At 40.1% G+C, this 24,824-nt stretch overlaps 1 protein-coding gene across 1 annotated transcript; it reads left to right on the top strand.

Moving 5' to 3' along the window:
• Nucleotides 1-1,301: 1,301 nt before the first annotated feature.
• On the top strand, nt 1,302-17,594 carry sh3d21 (SH3 domain containing 21). The gene is made up of 17 exons (XM_084052593.1): nt 1,302-1,500; nt 2,135-2,292; nt 2,497-2,554; nt 3,410-3,519; nt 4,618-4,708; nt 4,819-4,883; nt 4,977-5,025; nt 5,923-6,017; nt 6,731-6,829; nt 7,283-7,334; nt 11,331-11,381; nt 11,465-11,585; nt 12,990-13,146; nt 14,429-14,509; nt 15,354-15,535; nt 16,807-16,870; nt 17,017-17,594. Exons 1-17 carry the CDS (start codon nt 1,497-1,499, stop codon nt 17,047-17,049), a joined length of 1,470 nt encoding a protein of 489 aa, XP_083908719.1. The 5' UTR covers nt 1,302-1,496; the 3' UTR covers nt 17,050-17,594.
• Nucleotides 17,595-24,824: the final 7,230 nt, after the last annotated feature.

Below are 24,824 nucleotides of genomic sequence, written 5' to 3'. Positions count from 1 at the left end.
GAAGGCTGCTTGCATATGTCCCTTGAGATTAAGATATGCAAGATACGTTAAGATGGCTCGGTCATGTGTTGAGGATGCTAAAGTTGCCTTGAGATGGACCCCGATTGGGAAAAGAAAGAGACTAAGAGAGGCAGACCAAAGAACACCTGGCGAAAGACAGTGATGATGGAGCTGAAGGAGATGAGTCTTTCCTGGGACGAAGCACAGGCCAAAGCACGAGACAGGGTTCAGTGGCAGTGTATGATTGCGGCCTTATGCCCCAACTGGGACGAAGAGGATAAGTAAAAGATTGAATTGAATTGAATTGAATTGAATTGATAGACAGACAGACAGACAGACAGACAGACAGACAGACAGACGATACTGACCATGATACTAACATGATGCAGTATCCTGGTCAGTAGATGTAGACCGAGATGTGGAAAAAGTAATATGGTGAGTTGAGTCTTGAGTCTTCTCCCACACAAGTGGGTGTGTGCGTGTGCACCAAGAGAGAACACTGCCCTACAAAGCCAAAGTGCAGTAACTATGTTTTTGGACACACTGACTTACTTGTGTATCGCAAAGGTCAAATTAGCCTTCGTGATTTGGGGGAATAAACAATTACCTCAAGAGCAGGTATACAATTGTAATATCACTTACTGTGTATGCCGACAACCCATTTGGCTGACCAATCAAAACACTTTTAAACCCTTTTAACAGTAAAATTATTTCCGTAGCTACTGTACTTTGGCTTTGTAGGGCAGGTCAGGATTAACCCTTTGTGGAGCTCTGGCCCTCCATTCACACACGCACGCACACGCACACGCACACAAGGCAGACACACTGACTTACTTGTGTATCGCAAAGGTCAAATTAGCCTTCGTGATTTGGGGGAATAAACAATTACCTCAAGAGCAGATATACAATTGTAATATCACTTACTGTGTATGCCGACAACCCATTTGGCTGACCAATCAAAACACTTTTAAACCCTTTTAACAGTAAAATTATTTCCGTAGCTACTGTACTTTGGCTTTGTAGGGCAGGTCAGGATTAACCCTTTGTGGAGCTCTGGCCCTCCATTCACACACGCACGCACACGCACACGCACACGCACACACCCACACCCACACACGCACACACGCACACCCACACACACCCACACACGCATGTTTTGGTTCACTTCAACCATATCATGAGCTCTCTCTCTCCTTCCATTAGAAACCTGTCTCACCTGTTTTCTCTCACGTCTCGTCTTACTCAATGTGTCTGCCTACTTCTCATTAACCCATCCTACTCCGTGCTTGTGACTTGCCATGACTCGCTGCAGGAAAAGTTGCTCAATGTTAATGTTTGACAAGTAGGAAGAAGGGCCTTGGCTGCCATATCTGTAAAGTCTTAGACAACGCTACTTTACTTTCAGTTCTCCTTAATTAAGAGCTCTTTGTCTGCACTGTGAAGAAGAGGATTACACATATCTGCAGAGAATAGTTTTACAAGGATTACAAGGAGCCATGGGTAAGTCAATATCACCATGTGATTCTTTCAGAAACTGACTTCTTAAGGAATCTTTCTTTTTTTCATGTCAAATGTATGCAAGGAGCTGCAGCTTTCAATGCTAATTTCCAGGTTCAAGGGATATACGTTATACTGTAGATAGACCTTGCATTTGCAAAGACTGTTTATTTTAATTTTATTTGTGCTATAAGTTTAACAGTTGTTTGTCCCCACATACCCACTGTAACTACCCAGTGTACCAGTCAATACTTTTTCTGAGTGCTTATTATTTTCTTAATTTATTAATGAGTAGTAGTACATACTCACAATTTATTTCACCTTAACTGTGGTGGTATTGTTACCTCAGTGTCATTAAGTCTATCAAGTTGAGTCTTGAGTGTAAAAGAGTATGTTCAGACAAGCAGGGAGTCAAAACACTGTCCTTCACCGGCAACAGTGTTTAGGCTTTGACTCTCAACTCCCTTACTGCTCAAAACTACTTAAATCTCTCCACTGGCAACACTATCACACAACCTGTTAAACTTAAAACTGATATCAAGGCTTTAATTACTTTTATTAATCGAAATAACAGCACTTAAAAGCAAGAGATGTTAAATGATATGGTAATGCCTGCATGTATCAATGAATGCCTCAGAGGTGCTGGTGCTGATTGACTTTGAGGGCACCATGAGAGACGAGATGACAGTGAGGACAGGAGACGTTGTGACGAATGTTACCTCGGCTAGCGAGGAAGGATGGCTGGAGGGCGATCTGAGGGGCAAGAGAGGCATCTTCCCTGTCAACTTTGTCAAGGTCTGTTGGTCCCATTGTTCCACTTGCCAGTATCACAGCTTGGTGTGTCTATTCGTACAACAACCATGCACATCATGTGTATTTAGTAGTAAAATGGTTTGTTTTGGGTTTTATCAATGGAGGTGATTGTACATCTTCTCATTGTTGACTTTTCTTACTGTGTGTTTGTGCCTCTAAATTGCTTTGTCATGGCTTTCTTCACAGGAAATACCAGTGTACTTGATAAGGGACAACAAACCGGAACCAAGAAGCATAAGAAAATGTATGTTGTTTTCTGACCTCAGCGATGTTTATGGTGTTCCACAACCTTCTTAAGACTAATTTATAGTTCATCACAATGATGTATTTTTAACTGGGAGAAAACAATCCTTCAGTTGCAAAGCAGAAGCCAAATAGCCATACAAGCCTCGTCATGAAAATATTTGCAAATACTTCTTAACATTTGTTTGAACGTGCATGGTACATTTATACAGTACCAGTTCAATTCAGAGTTAAACACAGGATTTTGCTGTGTAGTTCTGATTTAACACACAAGTGTCAAATGTGCCTTACAGAGAAAGATCTCTTACTAAATTTCTCATTGTCATTCTTACTGTACTGTATGTTGCAACCCACCATCTAGTTGCTCCCAAGTAAACTGAAACAAGTATTTCACAAATGCTACTTGCCCATGTCTGCACATTTTCTGCTGATGTCTGTCCAATATGAATCTTGTTTATGGCACACAAAAAGGAGAAATATCTAAGATTGTGGTCATCATCATGATACATTTTGTCAGTCAGACAGTGTAACAAGCAATCACAGGCTCAATGTAAATATATATCTTGACCACATCCTTTCCGCACTAAGCTTAATTACAATGTATGAAAATGGACCAGATAAAAACAACCCTAGCTGGTCCCTTTGAGGGATTAGATGTGCTTCAAACATAAAGGAACTTCCAGCGCTTTGCCGTCTTATAGAGCTTTCCTGTTGAGACTATAGCTTACTGCTGCCTTCCAGCTGGTTAAATGCACTGCATTAATGTTATCTTTCTTCCACATTAAGATTTGAAATGTTTTGGGCTTTGAATAGCGATCTGTGAATGTATGTGACTGGTGATGCTTTGTCTGTACAGCGAGGATGATGAAGCTGAAGAGGAAATGTGAGGTTTCGTTTGCCTACACCCCCATGAGTCCCGACGAACTGGAGCTGATTGCCGGAGAGACCGTTGAGATCCTGAGAGAGGTAGAGTGTTGCTCACGTCGTTGACACTGTTAACCTCAATATTAGTATTTACAATATCCAGGTCAATGCTTTGTACCAGTTCTTATAGTCAAACAGCCAGACAGCAATGGAGTTCCTTACAGTAAGTTCCATGATGTACACCATTGTGTTGTTTGGTTAGGGTGCTTGACATTTCTTTTATGTGCCTGCCAGGCTGACAAAGCGTGTTCCTCACACACATTCCGGCTACACTGTGATTCACGAGAAGTGGTCCAACTTGTTCATAAGATTTCCCTGAATGTCTGTGACATCAAGCAACAGAAATAACCTTAACCCATTTAGACATGAGGCCGATTCTAAAAATGCCTTCTAAATCCTGACCTACGTTTTCTGAAAAACTTTACAATTAAAAAAAAAATTACAACAAATATATGTTGCTATATACTGTACATAGCAACAATAACCCCAAAAGGGGTTCCCATCCTGAAAGGTATAGTTACAAATAGGGGTTCCCTCCCAAAATGGGTTTTATAGGAGTAGTTCACCCAAAAAGTGACTTCTTTTCTATCAATTGCACACCACATGAAGCACACCACATGAAGCCTTGAATTCATGGGGGAAAAATGTTAGATTACCGGTGGAAAGATAATGTATCCGGTAGGAGACACAAAGTAGACTGTTTGTGTCTCCTACCGGAAATACACTCGGTCATCAAATTATTGGCTTAGGAATGCGACAAAACAAAAACAATCCATGAATTCAATGCTTCATGGGGTGTGTAATTGATCGATTTTTTTTGGGGGGGGGGGTGAACTACTCCTTTAATACCATTGGGTCACTACTTTGTGAATGTTATTCTTATCTTACTGGCATTTAGTACAGTTGTGCAAAGATGTATTTGCAGAGTCTTTAGGGGGTTTAAATGGTAAACATTGATGAGCTGAAGTACCACACTTAAGGGCTAACTCAGCTGAAAAACGTGACTATTCAGTTGAAAATCGTTTATTTTTAGCGAGTGACACAGTTGTATGACAAAATATAAATTAGGCTCAACACCATTGCACCCTTTTCCATCTCATGTAATCCCAACATCACTATTTATTTTCTTCTTTTGGATAGATTGAAGATGGATGGTGGATGGGGATAAAAGGGGGCAAAGTGGGAGCATTTCCTTCAAATTTCGTCAAAGAAATATTTGTCACTCCCAAAGGTGAGTAAATACTGAGACACAGAGTTAACCATTTTCCTTGGTTGTAAAGAACCTGGACATACATTGATAGAACAGCACTCAACTATTTAACTGTTTGTTATATTTAACAGATACCAACGAGGGTAAGAGTGGTAAGACAAGACCCAAACTTGCAGATGCAGTATTCAGAAAGGAGGTAAGGTATTCGGAAAAATTGTAGTTTGTCTGGAAAAATTGTCTGCGGTCATTTGATTGAATATTTGTGTGATTATATTTTGTTTTCGTCCAGACAAAGCAACCGCAAGGAACCATTGTGAGGAACAAAGACAAGTGCAATGGTATGCTCAAAATATTCTGTTCCTGCATTCTGATTATCTGCACCAGGACATTGTGCCTGTGTGTGTGTGTGCGTGCGTACGTACGTGCAAACGCGTGTTTGTCTGTCCATCTGTCTGTCCGTAGCTAATCCTAAAATGTCTGCACACATAATCAAACTCAGTCCAAGCTGTCTTAACTCACGATCGTCAAATCAAAGAGAACAATGGAGCGAGGTAGACTATTAATGTGTATGAGAGAGGGAGAAGGATAGTATAGATTATGTGCAACTGGCAATCAAATGATGTAGGTTAGGCTATTATTATGGCATGCCTCCTGGCCTCCGCCATTTGCGCTCTACTGAGCCCACCTTTCTAGTTATACACATACCACAAAGACTTCCTTGTACCAGTATCCTTGAATCAAAGAAGCAATCGAGGAAGCAAATTCAGTACTGCCATTAAATCCTTTGCAAATTCGTGAACTCTATATGCTGTTTTAATAGGAGCCGGAGTCTATTTTTAGGACAGCACTAGCAATTAGTTTACAGTACACAATAGACTCATCATTGGCAAGAGACAAGTAGATATTCCTGTCCCCTAACCTAAAAAACTCAGTGGGTGCGGTTCAGCCAAATAGTCAAGTTAGGTAAGATTGACAACATAGTGGATCAGAATATTTCTTTTTACAATCTTTCTCAGCACACCCTTTTTGTGATAAGGGCTTTCAGTCACTGCTGTGAATACTTCCTGGTTTCCATATCAGTGCACAACGGTTGCATGTAGGTCATACTTCCATTGTAATGTTATGATGATAATGATAATGTTAGTCATGCCATTATTGTTGAAACCGTTTATTCCAGTTACGATTGTGTAATTACAAAATGTGTCTTTCTTTCCATTAATTTCCTCACACTGTAGTGTCAGAATGTTGCCAAGCCATGTTTGACTACACAGCCTGCACAGAGGATGAGCTGAATCTGAGGAAAGGAGACATTGTTTCAATAATCAGCAAGGTTTGGGTCTTGATCATGTTCATTTATTGTACCCTATATGTTTCCTGTCCCATGTTTCCTGTTGTTAGCTACTATGATGTCATGCTGTTGAATACTTTAGAAGTGCATCTCATTTTCTCCACCCTAAGGCCAAACAAACCCACAGGTTACCTTTCTCAAAGTACTAATGACAAGTCTGTCCTGAAAATAGAGTATATATTTCAACCAACTCAACTTGTTGAGTCACTTTGTGAGTAACCTTAAAAAAAGATGAAAAATATGTGCCACAATCCACAACGTGATTTGCCACGGCCAAGAGAGAAAGGAGCGCATCTGTTTGGCTGGAGTAAAAATCCCCAAAATCCCCAGGTGCTCTTTGGTACAACTGGCTGACAAACTGAAGCGGCAACAATGCCTTCATCAATGGCTTCAAGGCATTGTTGCTGCAACGCGTAGGTGTATTTTTTAGTCTTGTTATGCATTAGGCTTTTTAACTTTTCCACAAGAGTGCCTTAATCTCTTATTTTTTTGCATCATATGATTATAGTATGGCACCATGGGAAAACAAATACTTTCCCTTTTTAAGATTAAATGATATTCATCCCTCAGGGCCAGGCAGCAATGCTTTGTCTGACCCTTTCATAACCCCTTACTGTATACAGCCATTTAAGTTCCCAATGGACATTGCAGTGCAGTCTTTGAGGTTCTAATTTAGTTTTAATCTTCTTCTGAAGGAAACAGAAGATGAAGGCTGGTGGGAGGGAGAGGTCAACGGGCGACGTGGTTTCTTCCCCGACAACTTCGTCATGGTGATCCCACCAACGGATCTGCAAGTGAGTTGCCCCTATAGACGTTCTCAAGAACAGCCTGGCCGTATCCCTGTAAGCTGGAACTTCCCCACATTCCACTGGGGTTTGGTAAATGCACTGAGCTGCCATGAGACTGTGGACACGTCTTAAAGTAATTGATATTGGCTATACTTTTTTTATACTTAATAGGTCAAAACACAATGCCCCTTTATCTGTAGTTGGCTGACATAAGACTTCCCTGTCTCTTTTGGCAAGTTTAGCTTTTTTCCCATTTTTTTCAGTTCCTCAAATGTAATGTTATTGCTTCTATAACGGGCCATGACTCAGGGTTGTCTTCAATGTCCTCTGTTTTGGAGTTACTCACTGAAAACTTCCTGAGTGGAAAGGGTGTATAGCATAGCAATGTCTGGAGTACCAGCCAGGGACACATATTTGCCAACATGTGCTAACTGACTGTTGCTCCTTGTCCTCCTGCAGTCTGGGACGACGAGCCAACCGCCTGCTCGCCGGGGCTCAGAGAGACGCTCAGGTAAGAGAACAGTATCTTCAGCAGAACAGAACAGTGCACCAAGATCTGTGGTGCTGTTTGATAGTGGATTGGTACCTGATTTAAAGGTTTTAACCCTGTAAACGATGTACGTCAAATAGCAAAAACAGCCGATCTGCTATTTTCGCCTATCAATCATGACATGCCCAGGATTGGGATGTTAGGTTTCATGTGCTTCTTAACTGAGTTGGATATGGCTCTGTGGGAAGATTAACTTTATACTGTAGTGGCACAGTGTGGATGATTTTGGACTGTCATAGACTGATAATTAGTAGTATCGTGTTTTAGTGGTGTTACTGTTCCATGCGGCATGTGTGGTTTAGGGGAGGTGGTAATCCTGATCAGGATTGCCACACAATATCGACCTTTTCATCACAGCAAATTGTGAATTATAGCATTTGTGAAAGTATGGGTGTGGGTTTATGTCTCTGGTATGTCTCCATATGACAAAAGTTTTCATTAGCCTTGCTGGTGCAAATTTGCATCACATTTCAGACGTTTATCTCATGCTGTTATCCAAAGTAGGCTACCTCAGGATGCATCTAACAGTAGAATAAGTCTAAATTATTGGTGTCTGACTAAGATGTATATGCCCCCACCCCTTGATTATGTCCTACAGTTATATAGTTATATATATTTTGTCGTACAACAATTATTTTCACTATTTTTGAAAGATGTAAAAACAATGACTCACAATACCATTTATGCCTAAATTGGTGGTGGTGGTGGTGGTGGTGGTGGTGGGGGGGGTTGTCACGTTTCAGCAACAAACCGTGACATTTTGTTAGTTTAGTGACCCTGAATGTCAGGCATGTGATTCAAATTTGGAAGATGATTTGTGGCATTGTTTGCAAAACGGGCCCCTCCTGTAAAATATGGAAGCCAATCATAGCGAATACAATCAGAATGGGATCGGAATGGAAAAAATGTGACTGATACATTTTGATCACATGATTCCATAGATAATGTGTACCGATTTGCATGAGTTTTTAACTAAATAAGTTAAGGTGGTTAAATCACAGTATGAGAAGATTGAATCACAGTATTGGTTACAAGATGTTATTAGGTCATTTCCTTCCCTCATAAACTGTCATTTGAACACTACACTGACTGAACATCAGTCTCTGTTACGTACGCAAATGTAATATACACGGTCAAGGCATTTGCATTCTTAGATTTGATGACTTTGCACATGGAATCCTTTCGACTGTCTTAGACCAAAGGTTCTCAAAGTGGGGCTGGGGACCCCCAGGGGTTCTTGTGAGGGTTCTATGGGGTCCCCAGCTAAATTGTTGATAGTTGGGAACTTGGGAACCAAATGGGCCTTTACAGGCCTGTAACTCTGAGAGTGCACAGATAGAACCAAATGTTCTTGAGATGGTTCCATTGAGTTATGGGGGTTTGTGGCGTAATGTGTACCAAACTGGGGGTCCTTGGAATTAACAAGTTTGAGAACCACTTATCTATTAGACGAAAGGATGTGAAGGTTTGAGCTTCACTCTGTCAGAGCCGCAGAACAGAACACAACAGGATGTGGTTCAACATTATCAGCTCATCCCCATCTGCTGTCTCAGGCTGTTTTCTTTCAGTTCGTCATTCTTTCTCACTTCTTAGATATCTTCCTCTCGATGAGGTGTCAACATCAGTGTTTCCACCAAAATTGAGGTCATCGGATGTGTTGACTTAAACACAACTTTAGGAGACATTTTCACTCAAATAGCTATAGTTCAGACATATTGACATTCAATCCAACATACAGTATATAGTGGCAAATAGCCTAGTACAAAAGCATGCTTTTCATTGGCTGACTGAAGGAAATCTCAGCTCTGCCACTCCTCCAGTAGTGATTTTTCGCACAGTATCACTCAGGACTCACAGGAGTTACAAAATGTTACAGGAAGTCTCAGACTATGGTGGAATGGGGGGATGGTGGTGGGGTTGGTCACGTGACATCGTTCAGACGTCTTGGAGGAAGCCAGGGGCAGAGGGGGCGGGGGGGGCCGACTGAGGCGAGTTCTGTCACAGAGATTTTCCCAGCCAACCCAAGAAGCAGCACTGTAATTACTACAGTGCGCTCAGTGTGGATTGTTTTCCTTGAAAAGGATTATTGCATAATGCTCTGATCAGAGAAGGTAGGCTGCTTTTCATTTTGCTTTTCATTTGTTGATTACACCAGAACATGGTGAGGTTTTACTGCTCTAAACCTTGTGTTGTAACGCTTTCAGTATTGAGACTGGTGTTTGTATTGAACTAGTAGGCTTGTGGGCAGGTTGCTCAAATGTCCTCCAGCTGATTTGCCCATTTGAAATAAGCACTTGACTTAAGTAAGGTTACAATAGCACATTGCTCCCTCCATTACCTCAATTCAGCGAAGCTTCATAATTCAAGCATCTATTCCTGTGTTCTAAAGTCAAAGGCCCTCTAACGGGCGGTGTCTCTCAATGTATATAGCCTGTCATTTTAGCCAGGGACCTAGTCCTAGACAAGCTTGCTGGGACCCACGGGAATGCTAGCTGCAGCTCTATTGGATACAGCTGTGACCTGGTCTGCTCCACTGAAGAGCAGATCATTGCCTTCCCAATTCCCATGCCGCGCTTCTCAGTTTGGCATTCAGTTCAAGGATTGTAAGCACTTCTCAGTGAACCACATTAAACCATAATGCTTACAAGGGTGACACAAGGGGAAATGTACAATTCTTCTAATTGTCTCCGCCAGGCCGAAAGGCATGGCGAGAGAGTATGTTTTACCCCCTGTCCGTCCATCTGTCCGTCCGTGTGTCCGTCCGTCCATCTGTCTGTGAGCAGCTAATCTCTGGCACCGTTGGCCCGGCCACTGCGAAACTGTGCACACACACTCCCTGGATGCCAATTCAGAACATCTGCCCCATTTTTCACATGGGCCTGTTATAGCGCCACCAGGAGGCCGATTTGTGCAAAAAAATAATTTTATTACTCCTACAGATTTTATCCAAACGTCATGCAAATCGGTACACAGTATCTCTATAGTCATGTGATCAACCCGGATCTGTCCGATTTCCCAGATTCTATCCTGATTGGCTAAGGTTAGCTTCCAAAATGTGTAGGATTGGTCCGTTTTGAATAAAATGCCTCAAATCATGAAAGCAGCTTGCAGCTTGCAGAGGAAGAAATGCCACCCTTTTCGCATTGGCCTGTTATAGCGGCACCAGCAGGTCTAATTTAGCAAAACACATTTTTGGAACAAAACGCCTCAAATCATGAATGCAGTGTCCGATTGCGTGAAAGGCCTAAGAAGAAATGCCACCCTTTCCACATTGGCCTATTATAGCTCCACCAGGAGGCCACAATAAGTACCTGACCTGGCGTAAACCTGTGCTCCGAGGAGCACTTTTTCTAGTTGTAATAGGATGTTTTGGTATGTGGCTTTAAGGAACTGTATTGTTCCTGAACACAACATGCTTTCAGATCGAAGTAAACAATATACAGTACATGATTCATGTGCAAGTAACAACTTCATGGTATTCTTGGTAAAAAACTGTTTTACAGTATTAGGTGTCAAGGGATAAAGTGTACAGTATCAACATTCATAAACAATTAAGCCAATTCAGTCTGAGTTACACTATGCACTATTTGTTTGGGCTCTATTTTTTCAATCTTTATATAAACAGTTATAACATTCAACGAAAATAGCCAATCTACAAACTCACAAGATCGGCTGTTTCTGGAGCTATTTGGAAAAAAGGATGGGGCCTGTATAGACCCCTGGGGGATGCCCCATGCTCTTTTTTAGCAGCTTACAATCATGCAGTCACACAAATCACAAAAAAAAACAAGTGAAATGTTTTGCTGTTTGTCACTAAGAAGCTGCAGGGTAGTAATTGAGAGTGAAGTGCCTTGCTCAATGGCAACGGATTTAGTTGCTCATTCACAGATCCTGCCCAATTTGCCCAAACAAAAGTCAATATTATGATAGTTTCTCATACAGTCTACTCTTTTTCAGTGAAGCCAGACGCATCTGCAATGGAAAAGGGTGGCCCACCAAAGGCAAAAGGTATTATAATTGAGGCTTTCCTTTGATTTATGACATTATTACTCTAAATCCCTCATATAGTAATAGTCAATAATGCTTTTCAGACGAAAAACCAGAGGGAAAGGACCTGCGAAGCAATCCTCCAACCAAGGTCAAACTACCGTCCCTCAACAAGCCCGGCCCACCTCCACCAATAAAGGACAAACCAAATAAGGTTCTGCCTAAGTGAGTGACATATTGTATTTGTAAACTTCTAATAATAATAATAATTTAGTCCCTTTAATTTGATTGTTGTTGGGATATTTGCGTAAGTCTCCATAATCAAGACCGACAAAATAGGGCACTCAAAGTAAAACTTTACTAGTTACTCATTTAACCCCTCGAATGATAAAGGCAGAAGCTCTGTAGAAAATGTCAAGAGCACTTTCCTCTTGTGTGTCTGCTGGCACTGGGAGGGAGGCCCAGTGCACTAGGTTTCCATGGCACTCTTAAATGTGAATGCCAGGATGGGCAACCTTTAGTGAAGCAGTGGAAACTCCAGGATGAGTCAGATCAGGCTGAAACAGACGAGAGCAGCCCATTTCCTGTTTCCTGAACAAACACACACACACACACACACACACACACACACACACACACACACACAAATGAGAAAACAAAAAACGCCCCGTCTTTAAAGGACTACTCATGGAGAAAATGCTTTTCTAACAGTTCTTTCCAAATGCTTAGAGGGGCTAATTTTCCAACTTCTTAAGGAGTCATTCGCAGTATTTACTAAGGCTGCTGACTTCAAGGCGTTCGCCTCAGGGGTGATTATTTGTGAAAGATTAAATAAACATACTGAGAGGGGGGCGCCGCCAATGGCCAAGTGTTTAAAGCGTGTACGAGGCTTTGATGCCTGAGAGTGTGTCCCGACTCTCTCCCCTGTTTCTCTCCACTGTACTATCTATATAAAGGCACTTTATTCCCCAAATTACATTTAAGTTTGAGTTGTCAAAGTGTTTGTTTAGTGTACTTTAGCAACATTTATGGGGTCAAGGTTCAGACTCTGATTCTTGTTAGTTTGGCTGTAGATCTCACTGTTCTGAACTTTGCCACTACTAAGTCCGTTGTCTGTTATTATGACCCATTGAACAATGAAATAATGTAATGTGTTTTCTTCTTGCATAGATTTTATTCTTTTCTTAAAGCAACAAATGACCACTTATAGTATAGTGACTTAAAGTGACTCATAAATCACGGTGTAATGCATTTGAACAGTAATTATATTTATAATGCATTATAACAACTATGAGAATTAACATGGGATGTATATGCAGGTTTACCAAATAGTCTGCAAGTGTCCAGCAATTATGAGTATTTATAAGTGCTTATAACTATAATTATACAGTGTTATAAGCAGATTATAATGCATTACAAGTATGTGTATAATGCATTATAGACATGGGATACATAGCAAGTGTTACCAGCCAGGTAGAAACGTGTATCCAGCCGGTGTCTAGAGGTTGGAAGCTCCACAAAAAGTTGATGTTGTCTTTAACCTGTAGAGGCCAGTGTAGCGCAAGTTTTCTGCACTGTGTGACTTTGGCTATGCCTATGTCACTGTACTGAGACTGTATTTTTGTTCAGAACCAATGGTGATGCTGCGCCTGTCTCGCCAAAAAAGGAGAATGAATCTGGCCAGTTTGATGGAGTGGATGTGAACACGGAGAAGCTGAACCATCCCACAGCAAACAGAGCCAAGCCTCCACAGAGGAGACCACCGTCTGGCCTGGTTACACCAGCAGTAAGTATAGTATAATATCCCTTAATTTTAATTTCCTACTTTTTGATTTTAATTCTTATTGTTATTTCAAAAGATTTTCCAAAAATGTCCCCCAAAAAAAACACAATTTGTCATGAATTTAAAACAATTTCAAGCATTTTTCAAAAGAATTTCACGAATTCCCCCCCTAAAACATAATCATCAGGTATTATGGTTATACTAGGAGGGAGATTTTTCTCAAAAAAGTGTACAGAAATTGTTAAAATTACGTTTTTATGTGGACACGCCTCCCGTTCATTAAGTATACCTGGTTCTCACCTTAGCACCTCCTCCACCACCTTAGCACCACCCACCTGTCCTAGTCCCTCCTCCTCCTCATGCCCACACCTGTTGTGTTATGATAATGAGGGGGAGGGTATGTTTTTACTATGTCACTAAAGCGCTGTTTCTCTATTGGCACGTTTGACCCTCAAGGTTTCAGCCTCCAGGTAGAAACTCAAAATAGTCAGAGAAGACATAAAACACCATACAAACACCACCAGGGGGCTTAATGAAGTCCTATCAACCTCATAGACACATGAAAAACAGAAAAAGTGTAAAACCATGGCACCACCTTTTTAAAAACAATGCACCTAGGGGTGCAAACCCTACCCAAACAGATATCTAGGTCTGTCCATTCCTGCAATGTTATATTTATGCAATATTGTTTGTGATCTTGAGGCCCAAGTAAATCAACCAGTTAAGCCTCACAGGCAGAGCAAGTCAGCATTTGATCCAAACGTAAAAGTATTGAGAAGGCTACCCTCTTTGTTTGTCTCCTATCAATGAGTGCTGGAAAAGGGGGATCACAATTATGGAAAGAGTCTATGCCAAGTATTACAGTTATAGAATGTGGGCGATAACATCTACAGTAAAGCCTATGACTATTGTTTGGGCCTAATCATTTCATCCAGTCATAAACAACCATTATCATAATGGTATAACAAGTCAGCCACCTGCTTTTCCTGCACATCCACAAGCAGTTGATTGATGAGTTTGACACGAATGAGGTGTTGAAAAGCCTTTACTTTGGGAGTGACAGGCAAACCCAGTGGGAAACTAGGGGAATAACCGCAGCCGCAGATCCTGTCCATGGTGCTGATTGATATTGTGGCAGCACACAGTGTCATCAGGGTCCTCATCATGGTCCTTCTTAGATTACATGCCCCAGGATTTTCCTGGAATGTGAGTTAAACTGTGTGAAGTCATCCTTTAAGTATCAGGGATCATCATTAAGTTCACGGCTGGTGTTTTTTATCCACAGAGTCCAAGTGGCACCGAGCAGACTGAGCCAGATTCTTCATCAAAAAAGTCAGAGGAAGACAAACCTTCTGTCTTGGCAAAGGTTTGTGTCAGTGTTTTGTTGTGTCAATTTATTAGGAAATAAATCCTACTGGCAATTGTAATGTCTCTTTCAAATTGCATCCCTTGGGTGTAGGACATTTGTATTTGTCATATTTGTATGAACTTGGAAATATGAACAATTATATTGTTCAGTATATGATATTTAATCACAAGTGTAGAATTATGAGGTTTCAATGCAGTTTGGGAGAATGTAACATGTAGTGTTTGTGAGAATAACAAAAAAAAACACAGATCTACAACATTTTAAAGATATGTTTTAACAGAAAGCTGCTTTACATGTTACATGTTTGTTTGTAGGTTAGTAGAACAACACTACAACTTAGTAAAATGATAAAGGGGGAATGTATATAGTACTTTTCTGCGAAGGTTAGCCGGATGGTCAAGGCTCCAAAGAGTCGACAAGTCCACTAATGCAGTTTTTTCTATTTTATTTGCTTTTATTTTATTTTACAACGAGTTTAACACCTTAATGGCCCAATCAATCAACGCAGTTCCCAATCCCTTTGAAGTTCAAAGGGATCAATTAACGTCCAATAAAGTTTTAATATCCAATCAGCAAGCTGAAATGCACGTTGGATTTATTTTAATAGCTAAACCTTTTAACATGGTTTTATAATATTTATTTTACAATATTATGCCCATAATGTTTAAATCTACAGAATAGCCCATTATAGTAATCACCATATTAATTAAATTGTGTGTTCAATATATTTAATGTGTTTATATTTTGTGCTTGCTGAACCAGGTTATTGCAAAAGTTTAGTTTTATTTTTTTATGCCTGAGAAATGATTACCATTCTTTACCCTTTAAATTTACATTTTAGGTTGCAGAAAATGTTACGCCTTCACTCGCTAAACCTGAGCATCCATCCAAGACCTCTCCGCCTACGAGACCAGCGCTACACGGAAGAGCTACCACCCAGAAAGAAGAGGCTTCCTTGGATAGCCTGCAGGCTGAGATCAAGGAGCTGAGAATGGCTCTGGAGCTCCTTCAGACACGACACGAGTGAGTAGCATTGTTCTCCAAAGAGAGGCCACTGGAATCTTGAGCCAGATGAGTTTAAAATGTATCATTAATCTTATTTATCGTCAAGGCACAATATAAATAACCAGGAGAAGCTCTGGTGGGGTTTAAACCTGCCCCCTCTGCTGTGATTGGCTGAGACGTGCCCAGACCCTGTTTAACTAGGAAATACGTCACCATATGGAAATTAAATACTCTCCAAATACCATTTCATGTCATCTTTAAAGTCCAGAAATTGTTCATTTCCCCCCCCCATTTTAGTTTTTTCCTCCTCAATTTACCTTTAGGCTAGTGTTTCTCAACGGGTGTGGAACAGCCCCCGGGGGCGCTGGAAGTCATATTTTTTAAAGGGGGGCACTGAGGTGCTCATGGGGAGGGGGCAGCAGTTTAATATATTCAAGTACACATCTTCTTAATTTCATCCTAGACTTGATGCATGGTTTCTGAATTGTGTGTAGTTGCATGTTTTTTACTAGGATGATGACATAAGATTGTCTAGAATGGGGTTTGTACAGGTGGAAGCAGGGCTGGAAAGGCTACTAAAGCCTAATTTATAATATGTTGTACTATGGTGTTGCATGTCAGTATCATGGTCAGTATCATGTCTGTATCATGTAAGTATCATGTCAGTATTGTGTCAGTATCATGGTTAGTAGTATCATGGTCAGTATCATGTCAGTATCATGGTCAATATCATGTAGGTATGTCAGTATCGTGTCAGTGTCGCGGTCAGTAGAATCATGGTCAGTATCATGCCAGTATCATGTCAGTATCATGGTCATTATCATGTCAGTATCGTGTCAGTGTCATGGTCAATAGTATCATGGTCAGTATCATGGTCAGTATCATGTCAGTATCATGGTCAGTATCATGTCAGTATCATGTTCGTACCATGGTCAGTATCATGTCAGTATCATGTTCGTATCATGGTCAGTATGGGCCTGAGGGGCCTGGATATTGGATAGGCGGAACTGGCCCAAAAAGGGTTGAGAAACACTGCTTTATTCTCTGTATAAACATCACCACATAACTGAATTCATGACCATTATCACTACAGTATGCACCATAAATCTGCAGTTGTTTAAATGAAAGTTAAGATAATTAGCTACTTCAGAAGCATTCCACAATGACTTCCTATTTCATGAAATTATATTTTATTGTGAAATACACTTTTTTCCCCACAAATTTTTACTAAAACTGCCTCATATAAACTGACTGTTTATGTTGTTGTTGTTTTCGTTCTTTTCAATCAGGCGAGACATGCAGGAAATGAAAGAAGAACTGAGAGAGGAGAGAAGCAAACGGATGACATTAAGGGTCAGTGAAGCGTGTTTGGCATTTTGTTTGTGTTTTCCAACTTCTGCTTTGGGGCCCTGCCTCATCTGCCACAACAAAGCATGCAAGAAGCTGTGGGTTTGGAGACTGTAGTTTAACTATCAATAAAAATGTTCCTTCCTGCATAGGAGGAGGTAGAGAGTCTGAGGACAAAACACTAATCCCTTCTGACACCGTGGCTGCTTGTCTGAGATGGTGCTGGGTCTCCTCGGAACAGCAATGAAGGCTTATCTACAACTCTTGAGTCCATGAAGAACATTTTCCTGACATGAGTGCAACTGGGGGAGGGGGGCAGACAGTGACCCCTCCCTCCTGCTGCGGACACAGAAACTAGGGCTGCATTAGAACAACTGGACACAGCAGCAAGCTAATCTTGCACAGGATTTAGATTAAATAACTTGTACTGTATACGGTTGTACATATTTGAATGCTGGTCACAATAATTGGGGTTAAGTGGGTTGTATATTTTGTCTTGTTGTACTTCTATTCAAGGGATTGTGTGTGTTTTCTGTCTTATTTTTATGCCATGATATTTTATGATGAGTTATGTATATGAGGAGCCAAGGTTCAAGGATAATATATACAATATGCAATTGTACATAGGCAGAAATATTTTGATGTAATTTTTTCAAATAAAATAGATAAATATGATTTTAGTAGCTCTAATCAAGATGTTTTACCTATAATTAAAATGTAAATAGCTGAAGTATTATTGCTAAGTTCGCTAGACTATTGGCAATGTTCCATTAATCCACTAGGGGGCATTGTCTGTCTACACTTGTGTATGGTTGACAAAGCAACCTGTTTGCCATTGACTTTAGATGCTGGCCTGGATTGATGATAGTAATTTCTCTAGCTCAAAAGAAAGTTGGGGGGTCAACTTGGAGAACTTGCAAATAGGGGAAATGTTTTTTCTACACTTTAATATGTATTTTTAATGCACAAAAACGCTGCTGTTTCAAACTCTGAAACCCCTATTTAAACCCACACCCTAAGGTACCAAAGTCTGTGGTTAACTGAAGTAGAAAGAAACAGGATTCTTGTGACACTGGAAAAACATGACTCATTATGAAACTGAAAACATAGTGACTCACCTCGATGGAAATAGAGAATGTGGGAAGGAAATTAATGAGAAATTCCGCCCTTCATAAAGCCTTTTTATTTTAGAAATGTTGGACCCATACATTCTCCTAAGCATGTTGCCTATAGATTTCTTTGCTGGTGCAAATAGGTTGGTGACATTCTGTCTTGCCCTACCAGCACTGCACACTGTAGAGCACATCTGGACAACATCTGGAGCTCATTAGAGTTAGGGGGCTTCTGAAACTGCCATGGGAACATGCTATTTTTAAAAACTGCGTGGACTATGCCTTATGGAGGGCATATTTCCTTTTGGACAGCAGTGAGGTGAGATAAATGAAAGTAAGAAAATACAGTCAGTTGACATTGTAGCATATTCAGCACTTTTTGAAAGTTACATTAAAAAGTCATGCTTTATCCTGAAGGATGTTTACATTTGAACTGGGTGTTAATCACATTGATGGTCACAGTTGTTTACAATGCATTCTCTTTAATTTACTATATAAGTTCAAACCTACATTTTTTTCTTATTGGGCGAATGAGCCTTCTTTGTTGGGAGGACGGCAGACAACAGAGCACTGTAACAGAGGAGGAATTTAAAAGAAGTGGGTTGGCCCTTATGGGTGGGCAGGGAGCCAAAAAATGAAGGATGTAGGAAGTGAGAGGTCAGATTGCTGTACGAAATAGCTAAAATTAGAAATAATGAGAACAGAATTGGGAGGGTAGTGTTGGCTTCTGCCTTAGAACATAGGTGGAGATGCAAAGTTAGATTGCATGGTTGACCTTTGACCAAATGAAAACGTAACTCTAATTTAATATCATGCCACACTGATAAGGAGCCTCCAAGAATCGGCAAGACACACCATCTCACTCTTAGTTCCCGTATCTGCATAGTCTCGCATAGCTTTCTGCGTGAAGTGGGCGGACGCCTTTTTAGGTGACCGGAAGCAGGTTGGGGTGTTATGGTGTGTCTTGCCAATTTTGGTGGGGAGAGTCTTGTTTTTTTTTCGTTTTTTTGCTGAATCTGCTGTTTTTTGAGTGTGTTCCGGTGCGTTAGCCTGGCTCCACCCTGAATCGCTAGCCGTCGTCCTAAAACACCCTGCTCCGGGTCTAAACCAGCGGCCTCGGAGCGCGAAAAAAATGGGGCAGTGTGTTTTTGGGACGAGCGTTCCGTTTACCACCCGGTAGTGAAAATAGCAGATCTACAAGCTTACGATCTGACGCATTGTGAGCTTGTAGATCTGCTACGTTCACTGCTTTGGGTCCAGGGGAGACATCAAATTTATGTTTTGGGTCCCGAGCTAAAAGGTTTGGGAACCTCTGGTTTAAAAGATGCTAATAATATCTTTATAGCTGGATAGCTGTTCTGAATTGTGAACCAGCAGTAGTCTAGAACAGGGGTCTTCAACAGGGGGTCCGTGATAGGATTTAGTTTCTTTTACATTAACCACTTGAACCATATTCCTTTTCTGAGGGGAACATTAGCCGAAAATAGCAGATCTACAAGCTCTCTGTTAGCTGGTATTATTATTATTATTATTATTAATATCACTGATGGCTAGTTCCTTGAGTTTTTGATATGCAAATCACAATGGCAGTATTTGATTGTTCTGTGAAGGTGGGGGGTTCTTTCTGAAAGAACTCTGTCTAGCTAACCTTTCACAGAAAGAAATTCAAAAGTGCTGGAGTATATTTAACTTTAAGCAACCAATGCATTGTCAGTGGCAATGGATATAGAGCACCAAAGTCTGACGTCACTGCCAGTAGAGGGCCAGTAGAGGGCGCTGTTCCAGTAAGCGTACATGTCCACAGTAACTGTGGACATGTACTGTATGCTTGAGATTAATCTGAGTTCCCAGAAGTTTTCGCCAGCTCTGGCGAGGAACTTCTGGGCCAAAGCCCTGGTATTTGTGGGCGGGATGTACCTTACGCTCAGAATATGAGCGGACACGCCTCTTACCGGTCTGAGACCTGTGCAACTCGTCTAAAAAGTCCGACGAGAGGCAAACAGCAGTACACAACAATGGCGGCCGAAATTTCTCAAGGGGAAATTGCTTCCCGTCGATCCTATTTAGAACACCCACTGCATGTGGAAATATCTCCATAACTACAAATTATTTAAAAAAAAAGTTTCTCAAGCATGCATGTCCACAGTAAGGTGGAATTTTTGAACTGTGAATGGAGTTTCTAGGTGAAAGTGTTTTTTAAGGTCCCAAAACCTTCCATCCGCCTCCATTCTAAATCTCTGAACTTTTAAAGGAGTACAATTCTAAAACTATGCAACATTTCAAAGATTCCTTTTCAGGCAAACATGTCCACAGTAAGATGAACATTTTAAAGTATGAATGAGGTTACTAGGCGTAAGTATGTAGTTGTAAGCCTGCCTTTAAATGTCCATTGCCGCATCGACAATACATGGGGCGCTTAAAGTTAAATATCTCCCAAACTATAAACGATTTCAAAGAAAAAATCTCAAGCATGCATGTCCACAGTAAGGTGGAATGTTTTAACTGTGAATGGAGTTTCTAGGTGAAAGTGTTTTTTTGAGGTCCCAAAACCTTCCATCCGCCTCCATTATAAATCTCTGAACTTTAAAGGAGTACAATTCTAAAACTATGCAACATTTCAAAGATTCCTTTTCAGGCAAACATGTCCACAGTAAGATGAACATTTTAAAGTATGAATGAGGTTACTAGGCGTAAGTATGTAGTTGTAGGCCTGCCTTTAAATGTCCATTGCCGCATCGACAATACATGGGGCGCTTAAAGTTAAATATCTCCAAAACTACAAATTATTTAAAAAAAAAATCTCAAGCATGCATGTCCACAGTAAGGTGGAATTTTTGAACTGTGAATGTCCTGAGCTCCAGAGCTCGATGAATGTTAGGGGCCAAAAAAAGTGTCACTACAAAGTACTACCAATCAACTCTAAATTGCCTGAAACGTACTCCTAACAGGTTTTCGGGGGGACGATTTTGGCCTCCACACTTAGTGATTTTTTCGGATTGAACTTTCGTTTCGGTTTCGTTTCGGTAGTGACCCAATGGTGAAAAAATAAATGTACTAAGTCCAGAGCTCGATGAATGTTAGGGACCAAAAAAAGTGTCACTACAAAGTACTAACAATCAACTCTAAATTGCCTGAAACGTACTCCTAACAGGTTTTCGGGGGGGCGATTTTGAACTCCACACTTAGTGATTTTTTCGGATTTAACTTTCATTTCGGTTTCGTTTCGGTAGTGACCCAATGGTGAAAAAATAAATTTACTAAGTCGAGAGCTCGATGAATGTTAGGGACCAAAAAAAGTGTCACTACAAAGTACTACCAATCAACTCTAAATTGCCTGAAACGTACTCCTAACAGGTTTTCGGGGGGACGATTTTGGCCTCCACACTTAGTGATTTTTTCGGATTTAACTTTCGTTTCGGTAGTGACCCAATGGTGAAAAAATAAATTTATTAAGTCCAGAGCTCGATGAATGTTAGGGACCAAAAAAGGTGTCACTACAAAGTACTACCAATCAACTCTAAATTGCCTGAAACGTACTCCTAACAGGTTTTCGGGGGGACGATTTTGGCCTCCACACTTGTGATTTTTTCGGATTTAACTTTCGTTTCGGTTTCGTTTCGGTAGTGACACAATGGTGAAAAAATAAATGTACGAAGTCCAGAGCTCGATGAATGTTAGGGACCAAAAAAAGTGTCACTACAAAGTACTACCAATCAACTCTAAATTGCCTGAAACGTACTCCTAACAGGTTTTCCGCGGGACGATTTTGGCCTCCACACTTAGTGATTTTTTCGGATTGAACTTTCGTTTCGGTTTCGTTTCGGTAGTGACCCAATGGTGAAAAAATAATTTACTAAGTCCAGAGCTCGATGAATGTTAGGGAACAAAAAAAGTGTCACTACAAAGTACTACCAATCAACTCTAAATTGCCTGAAACGTACTCCTAACAGGTTTTCAGGGGGACGATTTTGGCCTCCACACTTTAAATTGCCTGGATTGTACTCCTAACAGGTTTTTGGGGGAACAATTTTTTTTTTGGCCTCCACACTTAGTGATTTTTTCGGATTTAACTTTGTTTCGGTAGTGACACAATGGTGTCACTACCGAAATGAAAAAAAAATTACTAAGTCCAGAGCTCGATGAATGTTAGGGACAAAAAAAAAAGTCACTACCAATCAACTTTAAATTGCCTGAAACGTACTCCTAACAGGTTTTTGGGGGAACAATTTTGGCCTCCACACTTAGTGATTTTTTCGGATTTAACTTCGTTTCGGTAGTGACACAATGGTGTCACTACCGAAACGAAAAAAAAAATTACTAAGTCCAGAGCTCGATGAATGCTAGGGACCAAAAAAAAGTCACTACCAATCAACTTTAAATTGCCTGAAACGTACTCCTAACAGGTTTTTGGGGGAACAATTTTTTTGTTTGGCCTCCACACTTAGTGATTTTTTCGGATTTAACTTCGTTTCGGTAGTGACACAATGGTGTCACTACCGAAACGAAAAAAAAATTACTAAGTCCAGAGCTCGATGAATGTTAGGGACCAAAAAAAAAGTCGCTACCAATCAACTTTAAATTGCCTGGATTGTACTCCTAACAGGTTTTTGGGGGAACAATTTTTTTTTTGGCCTCCACACTTAATGATTTTTTCGGATTTAACTCCGTTTCGGTAGTGACACAATGGTGTCACTACCGAAACGAAAAAAAAAATGTTCCCCCAAAAACCTGTTAGGAGTATGTTTCAGGCAATTTAAAGTTGATTGGTAGTGACTTTTTTTGTTGGTCCCTAACATTCATCGAGCTCTGGACTTAGTAATTTTTTTTCCGTTTCGGTAGTGACACAATGGTTGATTGGTAGTGACACAATGGTGTCACTACCGAAACGAAAAAAAAAATGCTCCCCCAAAAACCTGTTAGGAGTACGTTTCAGGCAATTTAAAGTTGATTGGTAGTGACTTTTTTTTTGGTCCCTAACATTCATCGAGCTCTGGACTTAGTAATTTTTTTTCCGTTTCGGTAGTGACACTACCGAAACGAAAAAAAAATTGTTCCCCCAAAAAACTGTTAGGAGTACGTTTCAGGCAATTTAAAGTTGATTGGTAGTGACTTTTTTTTTGGTCCCTAACATTCATCGAGCTCTGGACTTAGTAATTTTTTTTCCGTTTCGGTAGTGACACAATGGTGTCACTACCGAAACGAAAAAAAAAATGTTCCCCCAAAAACCTGTTAGGAGTACGTTTCAGGCAATTTAAAGTTGATTGGTAGTGACTTTTTTTTGGCCCCTAACATTCATCGTTTCGGTAGTGACACAATGGTGTCACTACCGAAACGAGAAAAAAAAATTGTTCCCCCAAAAACCTGTTAGGAGTACGTTTCAGGCAATTTAAAGTTGATTGGTAGTGACTTTTTTTTTGGTCCCTAACATTCATCGAGCTCTGGACTTAGTCATTTTTTTTCCGTTTCGGTAGTGACACAATGGTGTCACTACCGAAACGAAAAAAAAAATGTTCCCCCAAAAACCTGTTAGGAGTACGTTTCAGGCAATTTAAAGTTGATTGGTAGTGACTTTTTTTTGGCCCCTAACATTCATCGTTTCGGTAGTGACACAATGGTGTCACTACCGAAACGAAAAAAAAAATGCTCCCCCAAAAACCTGTTAGGAGTACGTTTCAGGCAATTTAAAGTTGATTGGTAGTGACTTTTTTTTTGGTCCCTAACATTCATCGAGCTCTGGACTTAGTAATTTTTTTTCCGTTTCGGTAGTGACACAATGGTGTCACTACCGAAACGAAAAAAAAAAATGTTCCCCCAAAAACCTGTTAGGAGTACGTTTCAGGCAATTTAAAGTTGATTGGTAGTGACTTTTTTTTTGGTCCCTAACATTCATCGAGCTCTGGACTTAGTAAATTTTTTTCCGTTTCGGTAGTGACACAATGGTGCCACTACCGAAACGGAAAAAAAAAGTTCCCCCAAAAACCTGTTAGGAGTACATTTCAGGCAATTTAAAGTTGATTGGTAGTGATTTGGGTAGCACTTTACAATAATGACCCGTTATAAAGCATTTATAAACGTTTATAAGTAGTTTGTAGACTATTAACAAATCATTAACAACCTGTTTGTTGACATTCGTAAATGATTACTAAAGCCTTTATAACTACAGTTACAAATCATTTGTAAAGTATTAGTAAGTAACTTTTCATGAATAAAACATTTATATACATCTGTAAAAGATTATTAAATCATTTGTAACGACCCATTCTAAAGCATTTATAAACGTTTATAAGCAGTTTGTAGACTATTAACAAATCATTAACAACCTGTTTATTGACATTCGTAAATGATTACTAAAACCTTTATAACTACGGTTACAAATCATCTATAAAGGTATTAGTAACTATTCATGAATAAGCCATGTATAATACATCTGTAAATGATTATTAAATCATTTGTAACTGATGTTACATAATATATACAAGCTATTGGTAGCTTGTTCATGTTTAACATATGCTTTGTTAAACATTCCTAAAGTATCTATAAATCCTTAGTACATGTTATTATGTGCCCTATAGTAAAGTGAAGACAGTTCATCATTTACAACTGTCTGTTAATGTGTTTGTTCATGTTTAACATGCTTTGTAAAACATTCCTAAAATATCTATAAATCCTTTGTACATGCTATTATGTGCCCTACAGTAAAGTCAAGACAGTTCATCATTTATGACTGTCTGTTAATGTGGACTTTCTCCTTACCTGTTGCAAACTACCTGGCTTTCATGAATGCAGACACCAAACAATTACTAGAATTATCATTCATGTTAAGCAAATGATGCGTAAGACATTCGTAA

This window comes from Gymnoscopelus microlampas (genome assembly GCF_963454915.1).
Source record: "Gymnoscopelus microlampas genome assembly, chromosome: 3".
In the NCBI taxonomy this organism is placed as follows: Eukaryota; Metazoa; Chordata; class Actinopteri; order Myctophiformes; family Myctophidae; genus Gymnoscopelus; species Gymnoscopelus microlampas.
The sequence above is the reverse complement of the archived record's forward strand: the minus strand, read 5'-3'. Positions and strand labels throughout refer to the sequence as shown.